Raw genomic sequence first — 24,129 nt, forward strand, 5'->3', positions numbered from 1 at the left:
TACCACAGATAAGCATGCTAAGGATTGTCATAAAAGGTGTAGTGAATCCAGTATGTTGCTTTATTATTTTTCATTGGTGCGTCAGTTAGTAGTGTGCCTGTAAAGCTTTCCGTTCTCGCACAGCATATACAGTTTACATTGACAACAGGGGCAGATTTACCACTTGAAATTTTTTAGAAATTTTTAAAACACTTAATCCTTGAGGCAGTCAATTTTTCTGGCTGAAATGACAACTGACAGATTTGATCACCTGTAACCTTTTAGCTAATAAAGTTAAACGTTAGCTCCATGAGGTGGCTTTAAAACACTGTCTCTGGCTGGCTTTTTAATGTTTCCATGAGTCATTTTAAAACGGTAATCTTAGAAAAGGGGGTCTTAAATATGTTGATGGCTGCGTACATGATTCATGCTAAAAGACTGAGGCTAATGCCACATGTCCTCACCAGATGATGATCCATGTAGAAGGAAATAAAAAAGTAGCAATGTTCTTGTTTTGCAATGTACAGCTAATTCGTCCTAGTATTTATAAGTATGATAAGGAAAAATGTAAGATCAGACTGTTATCTCGTTCCAACATAACCGTGTTCGGCCCTTCACTTACACACTTGTTTGTGGTCTCACACACTAGTTTTCACTTTTAACATTACAAGAGAAAAGGCTTTTAGGAAATGAGGATTAATTTATGTGTCTGGCAAACATAACACCATCTCAGGTGAGTTTGGTTGGAGTTGCTGGAGTCGTGAACTTGCCCAAATCCAATTAAAGAGCAGGACAGAGCTGCTAATGTTAGCCTAAATTTTCTGATAGCATCCAGGTCAGGCTTCTACACAGTGGATGTGCTATAGTCCTGAAATGGACTGTAACCTGTTTTATACAGTATATGGCTGTAACCTGTAACCCCACAAACTTATGTAGCATACGAGTTAACGGTGTGCCCCTTAACGCTTGGTTACTAGCTACTGTAAATAATAAGCTAGCTAGCCGGGCATGCTAACATTTGCAGATACATAACACATTGCTAAAGTCATTCCTTACACTTTTGCTCTTGGGTTTTTGGTTTTGGAAAGGCTAAAAAGATGACACCACCCTTCAAACTCTTTAAATAGTGAGCATTGCTCTTGCAGGCCTGCTGGGCCTCGCTGTGGTTGCTAAGTTGCTAAGGATGGAAAATCTGTGTTCAGGTGGTAATTACCACTGTTCAACTTGAATGATGTTTGTTCATGTTTGACACTTCATATAAGGTCACCAGCTGCAAACCATGCTGCAAAACAACCAATAAAAACCCACCCAAAAACCTATCTTCTCTGGATAGTATTACCTAGGCTACTGCAGCATTTTCTGAATTCAGCAAAGGTAAACTGTAAAGGTAAACTGAACAAATTCTTCTGTGGATAAAATAATGAAGTACTTGTTTTCTATATGCAGTCTGCACCCACCTCTCTTATTATAGCTGTGCAATAGCTTTAACCAAATAGGTTTTCACATCACAGCTTTTTGTTGGCAATAGTTCAAAAGGTCACCCTTGGAAAAAAAAATCAAACAACCAACTTTTTAGTGGAATATTGATTTGTCATGGGAATGATAGTCTGAGGAGCAATTTCATCCGCCTGTTTCCCCTCTGTGGTAAATTAGAGCATGGCAAGTCTTATCAAGTGCATTTCAGGACACAAGACTCATTGTGAATACTGATGAGAGAGAGAGAGGGCGGTGCAACATCTCCGCCCCAAAACTGGAGCTGAGTCTGTCAAAGGTAAATCCACTCAATGTAGGAAATCATTCCTAACCAAATGGTCAGTGCTTGCTCAGGCTGGTCTGTGTTAATGCCCATGATATATCTGAATGTATCTTATTAGCCAGTAAAATATTATAATATTTCTGGATCCATTTCTGTGCATGTCCAGCACACGCACAGAAATGGATCCAGAAACCAAACCAAATAAGACAATACGACAACATATGCATATTTGCACACCATGCATATGTGCTCTCACACTTGTCTATAAAAGTGCAAATCTATGAGCTGCAAACATCTGCAAATCAGTCTGCAGGCAATGAGCTAGAGCTCATTCTATCCCATTAGAGGCCAATCTGTGAAATACACAGAAATGTTTGAATGTTAAGTAGAATTTCACTCTAAAGTCAATCAGTGCAGTAACCTTTCCTGTCAGGTAAAACCTCTTTCAAATAAGCAGCACAACACTGAACTCAAGTTTACTTGTCTCCAGGATAATGGAAGTGGTTATGAAAGACAGCTGATTCAATTCATAGGATTTACACTGTGCTTTATAAGTTTTACCATGAATATGTGCTGTAGGTCATGGTTGCACAATTCAGGTCTTACAAACCATTTTCGGCTCATCCTACAAACCTGCCTCTTTGAAACAATTACCTCACAGTTCAATAGAGCCATATGGCAAGTAACCACTCTCTGGCAACGCATGTAGCATGAAAAAGACGTTTTTTATTCTAACAGCATCTCAGCTGCTATATTGTCTTGTTGTAAACTCACATGAGCATACTGTGCAAGCAGCATTTTTTTCTCAAGGGCATTTTGACATATAAGCCACTCTCCTCTTCAGCTGATAATTACCATGACCATGAGATTTTCATTCAAACCTGGTGTGAGTAGATCACTTGACCCACTTTACTGCCACAAAAGGTCACCGAACCTCCCTGAGGACATCAGTTTAATGCAAGTTTTAATAAGTGTAAAATACTTGGCTTGACCTCAACAGCAGATATGGGGCGAACACAAGGGCCCACGTATCGCCCCACCCATGTTCTGTGCTTAATATTTTTCAAGCTTTGTGATTTATGTGCTGCTTGTTTAAAATATATTTACCAATAACTAATCCATTAGCTTCCTCTATTAAAAGAGGTCAGTCTGCTCTGCTTTGGTTTTTTATAAAAAATAAAATGCAATCAAATAATGAGTGAAAAGTAAAATAATGTCAAAACCTAAAAAAGTGTCTGGATATACTGCCCACAAGTAATTTTGTCACATATGTTTCTTAATACCAGAGGACAGGACACATTACAATTTGCTATGTATCCACAGATGGCAATCTCCCTCACTAACAGGGGACTAATAGTATTCCCTCAAGTACAAGCCTCATCACCTCCCCCGCACATACACGCACGCACACACACACACACACACACACACACACACACACACACACACGCACTGCTGGTAGTCCAGTCACAGATGGTCAGTGCAAGTGTACAGGAGGATTATGTGAACAACAAGAAGCAGAGAGCAGGCTATCAATTAAAATTAAATTTCATTTCAAAATCAAAAAGAGTCACAGTAACTTTTACAAAATGTGTCCTGAAAATAAATGTCACTTATGATTGAAACGTCCTGTGTGCTTGACAGTTTTTTTTATTTATTCATGCTTATTCTTTAATTAAAATTTATTCAATTTTCAACAGGAAACTCCTCAACTGGACAGAGTAACGAATAATAAATTGTATGTGCCAAGCGGGAATCATCATAGTATTAGCAATCAGTTTTCCTGCCAGGGAGTGGACGACAGATACAGTAATTACAGTTTTCTGAGTGAATCCCATAGGGACTTGCTGGGTAAATAATGCAGAGCTAATTGATTGGAACTGCTCCCAATTGAGTGGGATACTGGAGCCGGTGTAATAAAGTCACTGCAAATTGCTGTGTGAGGGAAAGACATTAGGTAAAGGCTCAAAATAAGTGCACACACACATATCTCTCACTTCTTTAATCTCTTTTTATCAGACTGTCCTCACCAGAAAAACGTCCATTTAGGTCGTCTCTGCAAGCAGCTTATTACGACCCATGTTTACGTTTACTGTAGGATGCGACCTCTAGTGGTCGTGGTAATTGTGACGGGAGCAAAGGAGGAAGTCAGGTGGCGTTTTATAAAGAGTGAGAAAGTCAGCTTCTGTAGGTGGTGGGGTAGGTCGATGGTACAAACAAACAAAGGACTTTCACCAGGAGAGCGGGGTTCGTGTCCTGTGTGAAACCAAAAGTCATTGTTGACATGTTTAAAGTTTTAAGTTATACGTACATTATTTAGGTAACTTAACTTACGTTAGTTACATGACTTACATAACATACTTATTTATACCCTATCCATGATCTTTTAATAAGCCTAACCAAGTAGTTTTTTTGCCTAAACCTAACCAAACTGCGACCGTTTCCACATTAACCACGTGTTTAACTTATGTCACATGATTTACGTAACGTATGCTTCACACCAAACTGCTGGCCAAATAAATGAGCAAATTAATATTTTTTTGATTAATAAATGTCTGTACCACAAATCGAGCTGGTTTTGCAGTTACTGCTGTAATGCCTGCTATTACCCTGATAAGCGAATAATCTGCTATGTCAAGTAAGACTAGGAAAGGTCTTACCAATTTGTCCCCAACCATGCAGTGATTAACCTCACCCAGAGCCTGTAAATCAGCCTGGCAGGAGTTCGGGGCACAGATGCAGTTTCTGCACAACTTACGTCCTGGCTAGCACTGCATCATTTTCCCAGAAGACAGACTGGCATTGTGGCCAGTCGGGGACATGTGCACTCAACATTTGTGTGTTTGCCAGATTGGAGAGCTTGTTTGCTCAGCTGCTGTTTTTTTCTTGAAACTGGCGAATGTGCGAGACAGCATTTTATTGGTCATTATTCTGCTGCACTGAAAGCAAATCTGTTCAGAGCTTCCAGTTTGGCAGTCAAACGCTTGTAGTCATGATTTGATTAGATTCAACTTTATTGTCATAACACATGTACAAGTACGAGGTGAAATGCAGTTTAGGTCTAACCAGAAGTGCAATAAGCAAGTGCAGGATATAAAATATGTGCATAAATGCAGGATAGAGCAGTATTATGAAAATATTTTACAAGTGGTACTATGGACATTATATACAGATGGCATTACTATAAACAGAAGTATACTGATGGATATGTATAATAATGAATTTGGTTGGGCAGAACAGTAGTGCAATGAATGGCAAGAAAAACACTGCATAAATGTAGAAACTGGAGAGACACTGAGCGTATTGTGTCCAAAAATCCTCAGAAATAACTGTTGGTTGTTTTCTTTACTTTCATTTTCCTTCAGATATAAACTACAACCTATGTCAGTGATCCTCAAACAGGGCTACTTGTACCGCAGGGGTATCGTTAATGAGCTAAAAGCCAGCTTCTGCCACTCCAAGTGGTAGCTGTAAGAATGCAGCGGAAAGATTGACATTAACAGTACAATTGTATGAAAACATTTTGTAACATCCATTTTTATATCCACTGTTATATCATTAATAGTTAAACGCAGAATTTAAAATCAATTCAAATGAACATGTTTAGAACATGACGGGTGGTGTCAACGAAGGAGTTCATCTGACAGGGCTCTGAGGGTACGTCACACAAAAAAGGTTGGGAACTACTGACATATATATTTTCACATCTTTCTATACCATGTGAATTTTGAATGAAAATATGTTATTTCTGCCTTCAAACCAAACGTGGGGCTCTGCAGGTCAAAACATACGTGTTATTTGTTGCTCTTCACTACCTTGAAGAAGCACTTTACTTGCAGCCTCCTCACTTCAGAGAGTCACTCCAGCAGCCAGCGTTAGCTCATCTCAGCTCTTCTGGGAATTGCTTCCTAGCATCTGGGTATAATAAAAGTTTGAATTATTTATCAAATTTAGTGTGCATGAAACATCCACCACTCAATCAGCTGTCACAGCACTGTGCTGAATAAGTCTGTGCGTACAGCTAATCAAACTTATTTGTGTTGGAAGCAATTTAATTTGATAGGATACACCTGAACAGAGCTCGGAAATCCTGATCGGGTAGAGAATATTAAAGCCGATTGAATTTGGTACCAACATGCTGTGGGTTGATAAATCTGAGGGAGACTGGAAGTTGGAGACAGAAGTTTGAAAAGCAACCAGCAGTGTTTCTGTAGTATTTTCAGTATTTGGATGCTTCTCATTTGCAGATGTTTTTGTGCATGTCTTATAGTTTGCCTCTCGTTGTGCTGAAGAGTATTACACTTTTAGCCTTCCAGCTGAACCAAACAATGATTAGCTGACATCTCATGTGTCGCAGTCCAGACAAAACCTTCCCATATAAAAGTTGTGAAGATGATGGAAATCAAGAAGAGCAGCTAAGACATTGTCGTGTCCCAGAAAATATGTAAATTTTCTGAAAATATGTAAATTTCCTGGGACATGAACGAGTCTTCATTCTCGAGCATCTCTTATCCCACATGGTATTTACTGAATGTGTTATTTAGGTAATCCAGAGAGGGGAGATGAATTAAAATGATGAAGACAAAATGTGTGAGCAATGCAAGGCCTTTTGGAAGATCAAAGGTTTAGTTTTAGTTGGCCGAGGTTGTCAAGTGCCGGAGCAGCATTTTTTCCACATATCAAAGACAGGAAAATAATGGCTTTGTCACTCACTGAAGATCTCACCTGAATCAAGGCTTGTAGCAGAGCTAGTGTGTGGGAGCATGACAAAAGAGTGTAATTTTATTTGACTGAATGAGGAACAATACACACCTTGAAATAAATTCGAGTTTACAGCTTTGCAAGGAATCAAAAGGAGACAGAGGACACCTCTTTTCTGTAACCATATTCTTAAGTTTGTCACTGAAAGACTAATCAAAAATGATCACTCTTTCTTTAATCTTTGTTTCACTGAAGCCTGTAATAATAATAACATGGCTCTCAAGCATAGCATTTAACCTTAAATATTTATCTCATCCTTTTTGTCTAGTGCTATTCGTAGACAGATGAAGTCACACATTTAAGTAGGAATGTCTTCCCCAAGCAGTGCTTTTCACTTATTAAAATATCAATCAAATATTTATTAGACAAGCACACTTTCCACAAGAGACACAAACATGCTCATACATTTTCAGTCATGTAGCAGTTTGATTCAGACCATAAATGATTCTGTCTGCTTCACTACCTCTTCACTAAAGTCACTAAGGAAAGGATTCCTTCCATTTAAAGCAAAGGAAACCCTGTGAAGACATTCAAAGCAGCAGCAGCCGCTCCCGAGGTGCATATTTGCTAATGTGCACTGAGTGATTTCATATTCACAGTGGTGAGACTGTAATTCAGAGGGTTTGAAGAAGTCTTGGTGGGAAAACCCAATTAGGATGCCAAGAAGGGGTATGTAATACGATTCTGTCACTCTGTAATGGAGTGACAGGGCTGGTAATAAGGCTGGCACATGTTGCGCTCTCACTCTGAGTAGATTTCAATCAGGGTCGTCCTGGGAGGCATGACCTGCCTGGATAAGAGGATACAACACCCTCCCCTGCTAGTTAGATAATTGTAAAAGAACACGCTATATCTTTTCAAGAGCCACACAGGTGTTTTCAGTTATCAGCTCAAGTAGGTGTGTGGAAATATGCAGGTCACTGGACTCCCAATGCTACCAATAAGAATACAGGTGCAACAAAACTAACTAGAGAGCATGGCGCCCTGGTAGAGCACGTACCATGTATCAAGCCTGAGTCCTTACCGCAGCGGCCCAGGTTCGAGCTGGCCCTGGCCCTTTGCTTAATGTCATCCCCTCTCTCTCTCTCCGCTGCCTTTCCTGTCTCTCTTTTCTATCTCTATCAAAAAAATAAAGCAGAAACAGCTAAAAAAAAGTCTTAAAAAAGAAATCAGAGTGAGGGAGATGTCAGTCAAGTGCAGTCTGTGCACACCGTCTTGAGAAGAGGTCTAATTAGCCAAAATATTTAAATCACCGTGTATATAGCAAACTTGCTAGCAAACAGTTCCCTATTTAGACATCTAGCAGATACAGAGTATGGAGGCCTATAGGGGACTATATTAAAATGATAATATAAAAATTAAAAATGCAATTCAATTAGCATTTTCACATTCTCATATGGGCGTTCTATGACCATATTAAAATGAAAATGGAAAAGCTGTTCTCTCATCAAGGCGGGTCTTCAGTTAGGACGTCACTTCCTCGTTCAGTGACTTGGTTCATTAACATTTACAAGTTCTACCTACCGACTTGGGCCAGCTTAATGTGCCAACCGGAAGTAGCAGTGTTTGTATGTCACTGGGGCGATGGCAGTGGCTTGGCTGGTGCAGGAAATAATAACTAAACTAAAACTTAACTAAATGAATTTTGCTGGTCCAAGGCCTCTGCCTCTTGGAAGAGCAGCGCTACAGACTTAGCCATCACGCAATGACTGCGAAAGTCAGGTTCTGGTAGGTAGCCTATGGTGTCCAACCTAAAGAGAATGATTGACATCCCAACTGAAGACTCATTTCATTTTCATTTTGACACTAAAAGAGCATGGTGACGTCTAAATGCAATAGACTTGCAACGTTGTTTTGCTTATTGCATTTGAAGGTTAAGTCTTTGAAAATGAAATGTCAAATACCGTTTTTATTTTGACTTAAATAGTACTTGCTTAAATGGAAGATCAGGTTACATTGTTTATATTGCATTTATATTTATGTTAAAGCAGGATACAGCTTTCCCATTTTCATTTAAATATGGTCATAGAACTCCCATATGAGTATGTGAAAATGAAATATTTTATTATTGCATTTTCATTTTCACTCAAATAACATACATATGTGGAAAATTTTAATGCTATTGTGGAATTACATTTTCATTTTCAAGTTTATATTATCATTTTAATTTCGTCCCCTATAGGCTTACATAATGGAGCAACAGCATTCATTGGGAGCATTAGCATTCATTTGGAGTTGTCTTTCTGGCGACCTGCTGAATGTCAGTCCAATATTTCTTCTTCTTTTAGCTCTGCTTTTGGTCTCCACCAACTCCTGAGAGAAATATCTGGCTCTTTAGCTGCAAAATGCTCCACTACATTATATTCACCAATTAGTCGCTAACTTTGTCTGTCATTTGGTACTGAGAAGATAATGTACAGTGAGTTTTTAGAGATTTTTCACTAAAAACAGCTGCCTGCTGCAGCCAAAAACAACACTATGAGGGTGGTGAAAGTGAACCAGAACATTAAAGTTGCTCATCCGAAAATCAAAACAATAAACTAAAAGACACTAAAATGCTCTGTAGAGCCGGGGCAGAACTGCTGAGCCGGGTGATAATTGTCTGTGGGTTAGTTACTATGACCCCTTTCACATTACGCAGTCATTTGATCCATTGTTAATATGAAAATTTACAAAGATTACAAAGATTTTTGGGGGTCTTGTGGACAGAATTACTGGAGGAAAATAACTTCATGCTACTCTTTAAAATTTGAAACCAAGTTTTCCAGGGCTTTAAGATACTAGATGTTCTTTCCAGGACTTTCTTAAAACAAGCTAAACATTCTCTACTTATAAACAATTTCCATGAAGACAATATATTTAGTAGAAACTTTTCTATCACACTGTTTGGTTTATCAGCAAAAAGCAATTATCTAACTCCACGTGATTCTGAACTAGATTTAGGTATAAAGTGAGACTGCAGCGAAATTAATTAAACTTTATCTAATTAATGCTTCTTGCACTAGCAAGGACCACACCATCAACGGGATACCTTTAAATGATTAATTGATTAAACAAGATTCTGTGGGAGGCTTGACTCGCTGTTCGCTTGGTTGGCTACTATGTGTGGGGGAAGCTTCGGTGGGGAACCCATCCGTAGCACCTGGGCACGATGGACCCCCCCCAGGACCCTTCAGAGAGGGGGAAGGAGAGGAGGAAAAGGGAGAGAGAAATGAGGTGAGGGGAGGGAGTGTGCAGAATATGAGAGCGAAGAGGAAGAGATGGGTTGGGTAGGTACTTATGGAAGTGCCGGAAGTGGCATGGTTGAGGTGTGGTCCTGCTCCTGAAACTCAGAGAAACAAACTGGATTCTGTAATTGTTCAGGTTTACATTCTTTGGAAAAGATTTTATTTTGTAAATAATTTTGGGTCATAATACTGCTGACAATGTAAGTGGGGGGTGTATGCAGTTTTTCCAGTAAAGGTGAAAAAACTAAGAAAAATGTATTTTGAAATAACCATTTTTCAAGTGGAGAATGTTTTCTTCTTCTTTTAGAGGTACCAAAACTTATTCTTACACTCCTCAGTCTGGAATTTCAGATGCAAGGACACCACAGAAATAAAGAGCACTTGAATTGATGTGTAGTGACTCATGGAAAAAGCAAAGAAAGAAAAGCAATTGAAATTCTGCAGGGTAGAGCTAGGCACTATTTACCTAGGCTGCCTAGAGCGAGCCTGTGGGCACAACACAGTTGACACCACAGAGTAAATGATGCCAGCTCCGATCTCTCGTGGTGATCAAAAGGAAACTTTAAAAACTTGGTAGGTTCTCTCATGACCATTTGGACATTTTCTGTTGAATAAAATACGTGGTACTTGAACATTTTTAGATTATCTAATTAAAAGATTTGTGTAGTGTGTAGTTTTGTACCCTGTGATATTCTGTGTTTGTTCTTAAGACAAATTTTGCTGATATGTGTGAACAGAAGAAGTGGTGTGCACATACACCTAGTACATACATAGTAAGAGAGAGTCCATTGTCCAGTGAGGGAAGGAAACTCCCACTCCACTTTGTTCAGTAGTTTGATGGTTTCTTCATCAGTGAGAGCAAACTCACTTTACACTTTCAAAGTGATAGTAGCTCATAGATACAGAATTATTCATAGCTGCCGGTACCTGTAAATGACTGCATCTATGTCAAGAGGTCAAAATACAACGGCACTGAATCCTCACTACCCAGATGATCTCTCAATTCACCAAACTAATGGCGCTGTGCTTTAGAGAAGCGACAATTTTTGTGCTCATTGACTATGGATGAGCATCTGGTCAATGTGGATGTGTGATCTGATCACTTTGCTCCTCCTGAGAGCGTCTCGCTGTGTTTCCCTATGCACAAAGATAAAACATGCAGACATACAGAGCCCACACAGTCACACTCTGCATGCACATCTGCCTCCATGGTGGCATACAAATGTAACTTTAGACTGTATGTGACAATGACTAGGACTCTTGTGAACATGAAGGAGCCTAGCAACTGGAAAAGAGACTTTTAATTGTGAACAGAAATTGCACTAATGGTTAATGGTTTTGGACTGTTAAAATTTGTGAGTAAGTCTCTTTTAAGGGTAGAAAAATAACTAATAATTCAACAATCAACATCAGACTAGTTTTGATGCTGTTGTATCTGATGGACTTCATACAGTACAGTCAGTGCTTTGATAACACACCCAGCTGATTTAATGGGATATAGCTGCTTTTTCAGTATGACATAAAGCTTATTTGGATCTGCAGTGAGTCTATAAAATGGAAAAATCTAGCCTTGGATATACTCACTTAGGCATTGTTAAAAGTATGCAGTCATAGTTTCACTCCACTACATTTATTGGAGTAGCTAGAGCTACTACTTTGCAGATTATGATTTCATATACAAAACTAATAAAATATGATGTATTGTTAAAGATTGAACTACCCAACAGTATATAAAGGAGTTTAAAAAAAACCCTCACCACCTCAACCATGTACAACATTAAAATGCTGCTTACATGTTAATGGAATCATTATTAACAATCTTCTTCTTCTTTTCCTTTTGGCTGTTCCCTTTCAGGGGTCGCCATCATGTGCCTCCATCTAACCCTGTCCTCTGCATCCTCTTCACTCACACCGATTAACTTCATGTCCTCTCTCACTACATCCATAAATCTCCTCTTTGGTCTTCCTCTAGACCTCCTGCCTGGCAGCTCCAACCTCAGCATCCTTCTACCAATATATTCACAGTCTCTCCTCTGAACATGTCCAAACCACCTCAATCTGGCCTCTCTGACTTTATCTCCGAAACGTCTAACATGAGCTGTCCATCTGATGTACTCATTCCTGATCCTGTCCGTCCTCGTCACTCCCAAAGAGAACCTCAACATCTTAAGCTCTGCTACCTCCAGCTCTGCCTCTTGTCTTTTCTTCAGTGCCACTGTCTCTAAGCTGTACAACATCGCTGGTCTCACCACCGTCTTGAACACCTTTCCTTTCATTCTTGCTGATACTCTTTTATCACACAACACACCTGACACTTTTCTCCACCCGTTCCAACCTGCTTGCACTCGCCTCTTCACCTCTTTTCCACAGTCTCCATTGCTCTGAACCGTTGACCTTAAGTACTTAAAGTCCTGCACCTTCTTCACCTCTGCTCCCTGTAACCTCACCGTTCCACCTGGGTCCCTCTCATTGACATACATGTATTCTGTCTTACTGCGGCGAAGCTTCATTCTACTGTTTTCCAGAGCAGACCTCCATCTCTCTAGATTTCCAGAGCAGACCTCCATCTATTATTAACAATCTTCTAATAATACAATATATAAGAAAATGACAATGACAGTTGCTATTCTGCTCCATAATGAGTACCTTTACTTTAAATACAAGTACATTTTGGGGGCAATCAGTGGTGGAAGAAGTATTCAGATGGTTTACTTAAGTACAAGTAGCTATACCACACTGAAAATACTAGTAAAAGCCTGACATTTGAAATTTTACTTCAGTTAAAGTATCATCAGCAAAATGTACTTAAAGTATCAAAAGTAAAAGTGATTGTTGGCAGAATGAGCCCTGTCAGTGTTATAATATTATATTATTATCGGCATTAACATATAAACAGTACTTTAATGTTGCAACTGATAGAGGTGGAGTTTTTTAACTGCTGTATATACTTTTAGTTCTATAATGATGCATTATATTTTATAAATGGATCATTTGTAGAACATTAATCTGAAAACTAAGTAGAACTGTAGCTGTGAAGCAAATGTAATAGAGGAGATGTATAAAGTAGCATAAAATGGATTACTCATGTAATTGGCGGTACAACTTGCTCAAGAAATAAATACATAAGGACACTGATGTTAAACTATTCTTCATCTGTAATATAAATACAGATTGGTTTGTCGGATCTCATCCACTTCAGGAAAATATTATAGCTTGATTCAGAAATGAAATTAGTCCAAGCTTACAAATGTAGCATGTTTTATCCTTTTTTATAGATGTAATGACCTTCATTCCACCAAGGAAGTGCAGTGAAAATGAAAATGAGACTAATCCATTTCCCAAGCACACTTTAATGACAGAGGAACGAGCAAAACAGATTTTCCTTTACAGTTGAATCCATCATTATACAGTATTATGTCTGTGTGAAGAATGGTCTGTGATTTATTCTTCCCTCCATCATTTATCGGAGTTAATTTTATCTATAAGCTGGACGGAGGTCATTTTGTACTGTCTACTGTACTGTGCTATTCTTTGCAGTATAACTAATTAGCTCTGGACATCATCAGGTGCAATGTCTGGAAAATCGTCCTCCTCTAGAGCATTTCCATCTTGATAGCCACAATCAAGACGAAATTAACTGTGTGCCACTGACCAGGCTGGTAAACAGCATGACTTCTGTCAGCTTCAGGACAACTAAAATTATTAGCTGAAGCTGCAGCCAGAGGAGAAGATTAAGGGCTTTGATTTCAAGTGAGCAGAGGAAGGAGTAAAGTACGCTAACTTACCAGCCAGGGTTTGAATGCCACCAAAGGGTTTTGTCTGGAGTTTCCTTTACTCTGAACTCTTGCTCTCCTGAAATTTGCTTCAAAATAGAAACAACTCACATTCACATTTAAGGCTTTAATTTTTGATGAATGTTGGTTTAACCATCACAGCAGGCGACACATGAGCTACTGATGCATTTTGCAGGCTGAAATACCTCAGGGTGTTGAAACATTGAACGCAGTCAGCAAATACTCGACTGGAGTCCCAAAGAAAAGGTGATGCAGCATTTCTATATGGAAAAAGAAAAATGTTCACAGACACTCTTGTGATTTCAAATAATTTATTATTTAGCAGTTGCAAAATGAAGTTTTATCTTACCTTTATATTAGCAATAATACATGTGTCCCCTGATATCAGCATCCCTGTATTCCCAAATATTTGTTTTACATTTTAATAAATCAGTTCATGATGAAAGAAAGTCCATAGTCCAAAATTGATCTGTGATTACATTTTGCCACCCATGTGTATAACGGGCCAATGCAAACACTGTGCCAAGAGATAAAAACAGTTAAAATTGTATAGTAGTAAACATACAACTCAAATGAGCATTCAAATAAACAAATATTCAGTACAAGTGATACATAAATATACTGTATCAAGCTGACTTGTATCAGAGGTTTTATTAATTTTTTAAACAATTCAGGATGATTGACGTTCACTAAGCCCTGTCCCCCTTAGTTACTGTTGCTACACCTGTCTTTCACTTTCGCACAGCACATATGCAGTTTACAATAATAATGGTGGCAGATTTATTATTAAAATTTAGTTTATTAAAATTAGTTATTTTCGAAACAATGGGTGCTTAATTTCACACAGAGGTAGACAAAAGCAGGTTTCTCATTTCTAGCCGGCAACCACTGATTTTGCCATCTGTGTGTTAGCTAGCTAATAAAGCTAACATTAGCTCCATGAGTTGGCTGAAAACACGTTTCTAGCTGCCTCTTTTTAAAGTGATGTAAAAGGGGTCTTAAATATGCATCCTCACAAGTTATACTACACCAAAGATACTCTATAACAAAGATTACGCATTACAGGCAGCACCAATGGTATAAAATGGTACACACTTCCTGTCTCCTAAGTGGGCGTGGTCGACACTTTAGTCTCTTTAGATTTCTGTTTATTTGGTGGTAAAGTGACGTCAACAGATGTTGCCAGATCTCACGAGAGTGTGTGGTTAAGACAGAGACAGGTCTCGATCAAATTTTCTCCTGATTTGTTTGTCTGAAAATTTTCATTTTAGTGTCAGAATGTTCGGAAGATATGTGGCTTGTAAAAAATGGGTCTGATATTTATTTTGGTGACTATGGGGCAAAAGAATCTGTCATAATATGTGCTCACGTTCACTTCTCCCATTGGATTGAACAGACTCAGGACCTGCCGCTAGTCTCCTAAAGGGGCGGGGCAGTGGTGAAACCCACGTGACACAGATACAGGAAATGGCTCTCAAGTGAGCTGTCTCCCTTCTAAACTGTCTCTGACTACACGGTGGATGTGCTAGTCATGAACCAGGCTTTTTTTTAACAAAACCTGTAACCCCACTTATGTTCTCCTTGGCCTTGGAAGTAACGATTGGTTAGTATTGTAGGTAGTAAGCTTGTTAGCCAGACATGCTAATGTTTGCAGTTTACTTTAGAGCGTATAAACACACACTTTAATCCATTCCTCACACTTTTGCTCTTGTGTTTTTGATTTTGAATAAAAGAAAGACACCACCATCCAAACTCTTAAATGTTAAGTATGACTCTTTTGGAGAAGACCCGCTGGAAGCCAACATAGTACGCAACATCGTCTCTGTCACTTCTCGCTTGTTGTGGTTTTCGAGTGATTACCTTGTTCATTAGCAAAGATTGTGGAAATAAACAACCTGCAATTTATCCCACAATTTACATGACATTGTGCCAAGCAGCACTTTGTTTTTGTGTAATCCTGTAATCCTGGAGACCAGCGATATAGAAAAGAGGTATCCCAGAAAGTACAATAATGATCTTGTCCTCCACAGACATGTCTTCACAGCAGGTAAACACGAAACTTCTTGCATTGCTTTTCGGCTGCGCTTTCAGTAGGTCTTTACCCTTACTACAGCCCCATTTACACCGCTTGAGGCATGTGGCAAAATCCAAAGCTTGACAGATCTGTCGTGCCTAGATTCAGTTGCTAAGCTATGATTGGACAATCTGTGTTTGGGGGAGGGGTTTAGCGAATGGTCCATTCAGGTGAGTCTTATTCATGACCACCGCTTTGGTGCTTGATTAATTGAAAAAAGTGTAGTTGTTTGAAATAATAAAGTCTCTGATGCAACTCTATGAACAGAAGTGAAAGAAACAAGCACAAGGGCAGAAGTGTTAGAAGTCAGTGGTAGGGGCACAGATGGTGATCTATCAAAAATGACTCACAGTATGAGCGGATGGATGGCTTATTCGTGTTGTCCTTCTATTTGTCGCTATGGACAACTTAGTAGAGAGCCCGTAAGTAAATGTAAAATACTGGACCAAATCTGCAGGAAAAAAACAAAAATTATATCACAGTAGTCTATATTTATATGCAATGCCCATCAAGCCTGATTCAGTTTTCAAAATGTTTTTAGTTTTAAGGGTAGTCTGCAGAAGTCAGCGGTCAGCATTCATTCTGCGCAGTTTAGGGGGCAGGTTGTCCTCTGGCCGACTCCCTACCAAGGGGATCTGGACTGGTGCTGGTGTTGGAGCATCGATGGTGCTAATGGCTGCTGTGAGTCTGTGTTTCTCCAGCTCACCCTCTTCAGCATCTCCATCCAAGGACAACAGCTGGACCTGCTCCTCCAGCTGTCCTTGCATCACAGCCGGGATGGAGCTGGACCTCAGCCTCCGAATACTAAGCGGAAGGTCTCCTGTGCTGGAGGCCTTCCCCCCAGGCAAGACTGGTCCTGTTTTCAGCCCCCTCCATAGGTGCTCCTCCCTGGCGGAGCTCATGCGCTGGAGTTTGCTGGGCAGCCTGGAGGCTTGGTCCTCTACGTGATCCGCATAGTCAGCCGACAGGAGCCTTTCTCTGCGGCCCCCGCGGCTACCATTACCCAGCAGAGGGGAGGAGGGGGTGTGTGCAACAGTCAGAGGGTTGGGCAACGTCAATGAGGACTTCTCCTCCTGCTCTTTGACGCTGTTGGGAGGTGTAGGGACCTCAAAGGTGTTGTGGAACTGGGAGTAGTCGACTCTGAAGAAGCCCTCCTCCAGTGACATGACAGGGAGGAAACGATGGCCCCACAAGACTTCATCTTCGGTGTAAGATGTCCTTGCCTGGCATGTCATACCTACGAGGAAGTGTAAAGAAATATTTCAAATACAGACTTGAGGAAAAAGAAAAAAAAAGAGATGACTAAAAACACTGCAACATTGCGAAGAAAATTGTAGAAAGTGAACTGTTAAATAAAAACGGAGAGACAGCCAGACAGGGAACAGAAATGAAAAGTGGAAAATTGCTTCAGGAAAAACACAGACAAAGAAATAAAAAAAACCCAAAAACAACAGAGACAGAAAAGAGCTTGTGCTATTGAATAATTAAAGACCATGAAATTACACATTCTATTAAATATTTTATTTTATATTACTGAAAAATGCCACAGGCTAAATGATGATGAATGATTAGGGAGAGGGAAGCTTATTCAAAGTTACTATTAAAAAATATATATATATATTCAAAAATAATAATTTACTCTAACCAGTGGTCTCCACGATGCCCTCTAGGATGACAACAATCTCAAACTGCTCGTTCACGAGTGAGCGCTGCGACAGATCAAAGAACGGGCTCTTGATGTTGATCTCATGGCAGATGGTTAGGGGCGACACCAAGAAGAGCTGGTCGGCCCCCGTCCCAAAACCCACGTCCAGCTCGCACTGGTCCAGGGGCAGGAACTCGCCCTCTGGGGTCTGCCGAGACTGGAAACACAAACGATCGGGACATATTACATTTACATTTTTACTTATGAGTGATAATTCAGGAAAATTCTTCAACTTTGTCCTCCACAATGGGGTCAGAGCACAGGGTCATGGAAGCAAATAATAACAATAAATTGAATTTTATTAGCAACTGAATACCCAGTTGTGAAATTTAACCACCACTGAATGCATAATGTTGAATTGAAATACCACTGAATTTATAGCACTGAAATGACTTAAAAAAACATCTATCTAAATGTATGTGGTTTAATTTTCCAGTAGGTAAACTGAAGTTTGAAGTTTTCATCTTAAATTCTAGCATCTGAATTTAACCATCCAATTCAGATAGATGGTAAAATATGTCAGTGCTATAAATTTAGTGGTATTTAAAGGAATAGTTTGGGAACATTTTGGGAAATATGCTTATTCACTTTGTTTCAGAGAATTAGATGAGAAGATCGATACCACGCTCTGTACACTGAATAAGAAACTACAGCCGACAGCCAGCATAGCTTAGCATAAAGACTGGAAACAGGGAGAAACAGCTAGCCTGGCTTACCCCCCGTTTTTATGCTAAGCTAAGCTAACCAGCTGCTGGCTGTTTCCTTATATTTAACCTTATGACATGAGAGTGTTATCAGTCTTCTCATCTAACTCTTGTAAGAAACCAAATAAGGGTATTTCCCAAAATGTCAACGTTTTCCTTAAAGGGCACAATCATAATTCTGCTTTTTATGTAACAGTCTGGTAGGCAAAGCAGGTGTTCCTACTGTACAAGATGAACAAAAGAGTGAGTGGAATCCCTACAAAATTCATGGTTCTCTAGTTTTTGTGCAAAAAAAAGTAAAAGGTTTTATCCACCTGAAGATGACTGGTGTGCAGTCTTCGAGGCCACTTCACCAGTCAGGACAGTTTTTATGTTGTCTCTGTTGGATAATATGTGCCACTTTAGTGGACATTTTTCATCCAAAACCCCTTACAACTACTGTATATGTTTGTGTACATGTATTTTTTGCAGGTGTAACCCTGATGTGAATGTAACTGAAGCAGTCTTAAGGGTCCCATGAAATAGCTTTGAGAAGGCTATTTTCTTCTGTGATTTGACATGGTTCCACACGGGATGTTGGGGTGGTAGTTAAAGGGAGGCAGGAGTTGATTTTGGAGCACAAAAGCAGGCGGGACAAAGCCTGCAAACTAGAGGTGATAAAAGTTGTTCAGGATTGCTTCCATCATTCCCAATTAAGGGGGGAAAGGAGGTAGAGGGGCTTGTTTTTGTCCTCAGTCTCAGGCTTCATATTGATGTTGCTGCAAAATGATGGCACCTAGATGCACACCTCTAACCTGCCGCTTTAGTGCTAGTTTGCTTGACAAACCTGCATGTTTTGTAAAATGGGAAGGGGTGGCTAAATCTCCCCAAACATCTATGATCTATGAGAGCTGGATGAGTCAACACAAAATTCTTGACACCTTTGGCACAGAAATGGATGGATTTTGATACAAAAATACCAAAAAAGGAATATTTTGACATATTTTTGGCATGTAGTGATAGATCAATAGCGGAACAATACACCCAGGAGAGGCAAAGACACTAAAAAGGTGTCCTTAGGACCTTGATGTTGTTCTGTATGCACTTACTGGTAGACATGCTGGGTAAAGGTGAGAAAACAGTAAGGAACAGTGGTCTCCCACATCTCTGTCAGACAACATGAGCAATGGTAACATTTATAGTTTGAGACACTTTTCTTTTACTCTCATTGCCAGCATATTAGGGTTCTAATATGCAAGTATCATTAGATTGTGGAGAAGACACTAGTGCTTGCTCTTGGGAAACCAAGCTCAATCAAATAAAGTACTCTTTTAGCTGTTAAATTAAAACATGGGATTAGGGAGAAGGCTCTCCATGAGCTTATAAAACCTCTTTTCCTGTCAATTGCAAGTCTCTTACTCCAGTTGATATGTCAAGAGTGAATGATCTACAAAGGAAAAGGTGTTTATTTCACCCAGAAGCCCAAAGATAAAAACACTGACTCAACCCATATGAATTCCACTATCAATACAGGTGAATAAAAAGCAGAACGTGTATTACCTAAAATATGTTATATCTGTTATAGCTCAATTCAGATCTTCAATTCAGTTCTTATTCAATTCTTTCTGTCGCCTCATGTTTACTTGTATGCAGAGTGGTCTCCCTGGCCCTTTGAGTGAGGAGCTACTTGGTCCACAGATGGCAAACAGGCTGTCATTTGTATTCACAGTGATGTTGAGGACAGAAGGGTGTGACATTTCACAGGAAGACGTCTGTGCCCACAGATCCCTGGCTCGCCTTGGTAAGGGAAAGTGTCACCCATCATGCTGTATCAGTGATGGCCGCTCCCGGAATATGCAGACAGGGAGCCTATGTCACATGTCTACTGAAGTTAATTCAGGGTACGATACTCTGAAAGCAAGAAAGGCAGATGTTCTACATAACAGAACAATGTGTGGATGCCTGGAAAAAAAATGACAATGAAGAGAGGAAAAGCTGTAAGAAGCCACACCACCTGCATGTCCTTTAATCTACCAGTCTGCATGGTATAGCCTTGTAATAAATAAAATACTGTAACTTCCTTTTGGCATTTCCCTCAGTAAAAGATGTAAAATACGCAGCGGGGGTGCCAACGCAGGCTTCCGGTAAAACAACGCAGGTTCATCTAGCAAAGCAGGGCTGTTTTCAGTCTGAATCCCTGCTTAGAGTTGAAAAAAATAGTTTGACATTTTGGGAAATATACTTGTTTGCTTACTTGCTGAGAGTTAGATAAGAAGACTGTCACGCTCTCACGTTTGTATGATAAATACAAAGCTACAGACAGCAGGCGGTTAGTTTAGCTTAGCATAAAGACTGGAAACACCAGCTCCACCTACCTGCACCTTTAAAGTTCACTACTTTACATGTTGTAGCTTGTTTAATACTTACAAAAAACAATTTTGCTATCATCAGACAGAGCCAGGCTAGCTGTTTCCAGTCTTTATGCTAAGCTAAGTTAACCGGCTGTAGTCTGTAGCTGTAGTCTTATATTGCCAGGCATAGCATGAGAGTGGTATCAATCTTCTTGTCTGACTTTAAGTAAATAATCATTTCCCAAAATGTCAAACTGTTCCTTTAAAGTACACTTCTTTCAGCACTGAATTGTGAGTATTGTTTATTATACTTTTGCAGTTGATTTTTTCATATTGCTGTTGATCTCCGCTTCTAGAAAATCTCCTCCATCTCCTATAAGTGGGAGGAGCTGAGGAAATGATTTCAAAAAGCCTGTCGTGTTTATATATTAATTTATTTATTTCACCCTATCATTTAAAAATGTAAATTGTCATTGAGATACTGCAGGCCGGTGTCCCATTTGTCAGCAATGTTCATACAAGTCAATGAGATTGGAAACCAATTTCCTGGGAAGTCATATTTAAGCCATTCTAGTTATGAAAGTGAAGTTGCTATTTTTCAGATACTGTTCATAGCTCCATTGCCCCATAGTGTTGCAACAAAATTATATCTCTGCCAAGGAAGGAGCAACCTGCTTGACACTGAATCGTTTTAACAAGGTGAAAGCCTTGTGTGTTCTCTTACTGCCGCTAAAGAGTCAGTGCCACAAGGGGGAAATTAATGGCCTTTGAAAGAGGAACTGATATAGAGGGAGTGCTTAATTTACCATGCCACCTGAGAGTCAGGTTGAGTGAAAGCAGGCCCTATCCTTGGTGACACACTTACTCCTCAGTGACAGTGTGTTTGTCTGCGAGAGATGCAAAGAAACCCAAACAGTGAAAGTTAGAAAAAAGTGTGCGTGTGTGTGTGTACATTTGTCCTTGTGTGTCTTTAATACAACTGTGTATGTGTGTGTTCAGCTGGTTCCTTTGAGCTTTGGGCTGGACATCAAACCTAATGCTCCCACAGACGTCACATTTGAGCTGCCATTCCGAATCTCTCGACAGCACCATTAAAGCTTATTCAACTGTCTTTCTTTTTGTCTCTTTTCTCTTTCTCCCCCTCTTTCTGCTTGTCCTTCAGAGTTAGACAGTGGCAGATGTGGCGAGTCATGCTGACATGTCTGCCTGCCTGTCTAGCTAAACGCTTGCATCCATGCCTGTCTATCTGCCACTACTAGCCCTTATCACTTATCGCCTGCTGTGGACCAACCTACTGAGAAGAGCTTCTGTCGACATTGACGAGCACCACCCAGCTGTCACTCTCTCCCTCTGTCTCTCTGTCTTTTTGTTTGGCCCTGTTTGTCACATTGCTGCTGTCTACTGCTTCATTCTCTCTTAACTGAGCACTTTTTCCTGCTAGTATGAGTGTGTTTCCTCCATGCACTGCTGGCAAACCAGATGCAAACATGTTTCTTTATTTTAAAATCATATTCTGCCTGTGCTACAGGGGCCAGTGCACCACTGCATTTTATTGATTTATTAATGTAATCTGCATTAATATTAACGGAGGTTCAAGGACAGTTAAGTTAATATGCATTATGGATACAACGAAGTGCACAGGCCTGCCAGGAAGTTTTTTCCAATTTGTAACAAATTGAAGTGTAGGCTCTAGCAACTCAGTGACCCTTAACATAAAATCTGCAATAAAAATAGTATCTAATAAAATATAACTCACACTCTGTTTGTTTGATTGTAGCTATATCTACGTCAATTTTGTCAATAAGTGCCTTTCTTTTTTTTAACAAAATATTTCCTAGCAAGTATCAGTTACTAGAAAGTTCTTGCACTCCAAAAAGTCTTATTGTAAAGAACCAAAAACTCCCACATGCTGTTGACTTACAAAAGATTATCAACTGTGTTATAAAACATCTGGTTCCTTAAAAAAGTTGAAGGTATAAGACTTTGTGCATAAGAAAAGTCCAGGGTAGAATTTAACTACAACTCCCAAGCTGCATTTTTGCAAGAAACATTGAATAATGAATAATAATAATAAAGCTTAAAATTCTGCTCTGCGCGCCACCAATGGCAGTGGAAAAACACTGTTGAGAAAACTGAAGACACAATGTGCAGCTTGCAGCTTAAACCAATTTAATTTTGGATTCTGGGTCAATTTTGAAGTAATTCAGCAACTGTGGCGCTTGTTTTGTTCACAATTTCAACAACCACGTGTTTTTGAATTTGCTACTGCTCAGATTTGCGCCTCTTAACTGGCTTCGTCTCCATAGCAATAGTGGCTGACAAAACATGAATTCTCAGACCTGAAGTTGAAATAATTAAAAATGATGGCCATAACATAAATCTGTAAGGTTGTTACATCGTCCGGGAGAGTCCGGTGTTTCAATATTAAGTAACATTGAGCTGCTCCATCTCTATATACAACGTTTTGATCCTCAGACCTTCATGCAGGTAAACCGCCCCGGTGTCATATATATGTAAACATAGCTCGGGTAAAATCCACCAATCAAAGGGCTTTGACAGCACCACCTATATGAATGCTGGAAGGTGATAAATTAAGTACAAGTGGTCGACAGTGTGCAAGATTTTTTGGTTCTTACAAAATATTTAATTATAAGTTATTTTGGGAAACTTGACAATGTCAAGGCTGATACTAATGTTGGTAGCCAACTGAAACTGCCAATGTGAGTCTTTAGAAAACAGTCCACTATCACTGCTTCTTGGTTCATTATGTAAACTTGTTTACAAAATAAAGTTAAAAAGAGTTAAAATACTGCACTAATATATGCTTACCATAATGTGCTTATTTGAGCTGCTTATTACATACATACCATCTATTTTAAGCAAACAAACATGTTTCATTATAGATGCTTTCCTGCATTATGATTACGTTGCAATGTGACCAACTTTATTTTTGGCAAAATCCAGAGTATCCATGTCCCATAAGAATTTACAACCCATGTCTATCCCTGACAATTGACTGCAGTTGCCATGTCACACTGCGTTTACACAGCTCCATTATTAGGATTTACTGCAGCATTTACTGTCTCATTCCTCCAGTCCGCTCTGTGGGCAACCCATATCACAGTGACCTTGAGTTGCGTGTTACCTGAACACAAGCCAAGGCATTGCGTCCACAGTGCAGGTGTAGTACTACGAGGTGACGTAGAGTCAATTTACTCTACAATACCCCACTGTACAGTCTGACACCACAGTGGTGTAGCTTTATGGGCTATAAAACATCACTGTGTCTGTTACCATACATTAAAACACATATTAGATTCCATCCTACAGTGGCACCCTGCACACTGTAGCCTTCTTAATCCAAAGAAAATAGAGGCTTGATCTTAAAATAAAGCAAATCACTAAATCTGTTTCAAGCTATTTCCCCGCTGTCCAAGAAAATCCAAGAAACATATGAAACAGCATTGGATAAAAGTGAACTTAGAAAGCATGTTTTGATTGTTTACTGTTTGCCCTCTGGGCATGTTTGATGGCACATGAATTTGATGCTTTTAGCAGATAATTAGGAAAGTCCTGGATGTCTGACCTTCCACCAACGCATGAATAGCTGTGGCTTAAAAGACGATTTAATTGCCATTTTAAAAGATCATCATTTACTGGCAGAAATCCCAGATCAGGATCATCACATAAATCTAATCAACTGATCTTTGAAAGAAAGCCAAGGACTGTTTAACTAAACAAAATCTGGAAAATAGATGGTTGAGAACACTTCATGTTCCCTCTGTAGTGTGTTTTGCAG

The 24,129-nt window shown here is 39.6% G+C and overlaps 1 protein-coding gene across 6 annotated transcripts in view; it reads right to left on the bottom strand.

The window, feature by feature from the left end:
* The window catches only part of LOC122867547 (G protein-activated inward rectifier potassium channel 1-like), a 31,500-nt gene that overhangs the window by 4,114 nt on the left and 3,257 nt on the right, over positions 1-24,129 (bottom strand). For 2 of the 6 annotated variants that reach the window (XR_006375949.1, XR_006375947.1), the window contains exons 2-4: positions 17,237-17,453; positions 13,867-16,828; positions 13,509-13,777 (exon numbers count right to left, since the gene is read on the bottom strand). Coding sequence is in view for 2 of the 6 variants with exons in the window: in XM_044178486.1 (XP_044034421.1) it covers positions 16,155-16,828; positions 17,237-17,453 (891 nt within the window). In the remaining 4 variants the exon portion in view is untranslated. Of the gene's footprint in view, positions 1-5,550; positions 5,651-13,508; positions 13,778-13,811; positions 16,829-17,230; positions 17,454-24,129 lie in introns of those variants that run through there. The other 4 variants (XR_006375946.1, XR_006375948.1, XM_044178486.1 and 1 more) reach the window with 4 other exon arrangements.

Source organism: Siniperca chuatsi, linkage group LG20 (genome assembly GCF_020085105.1).
Source record: "Siniperca chuatsi isolate FFG_IHB_CAS linkage group LG20, ASM2008510v1, whole genome shotgun sequence".
NCBI lineage: Eukaryota > Metazoa > Chordata > Actinopteri > Centrarchiformes > Sinipercidae > Siniperca > Siniperca chuatsi.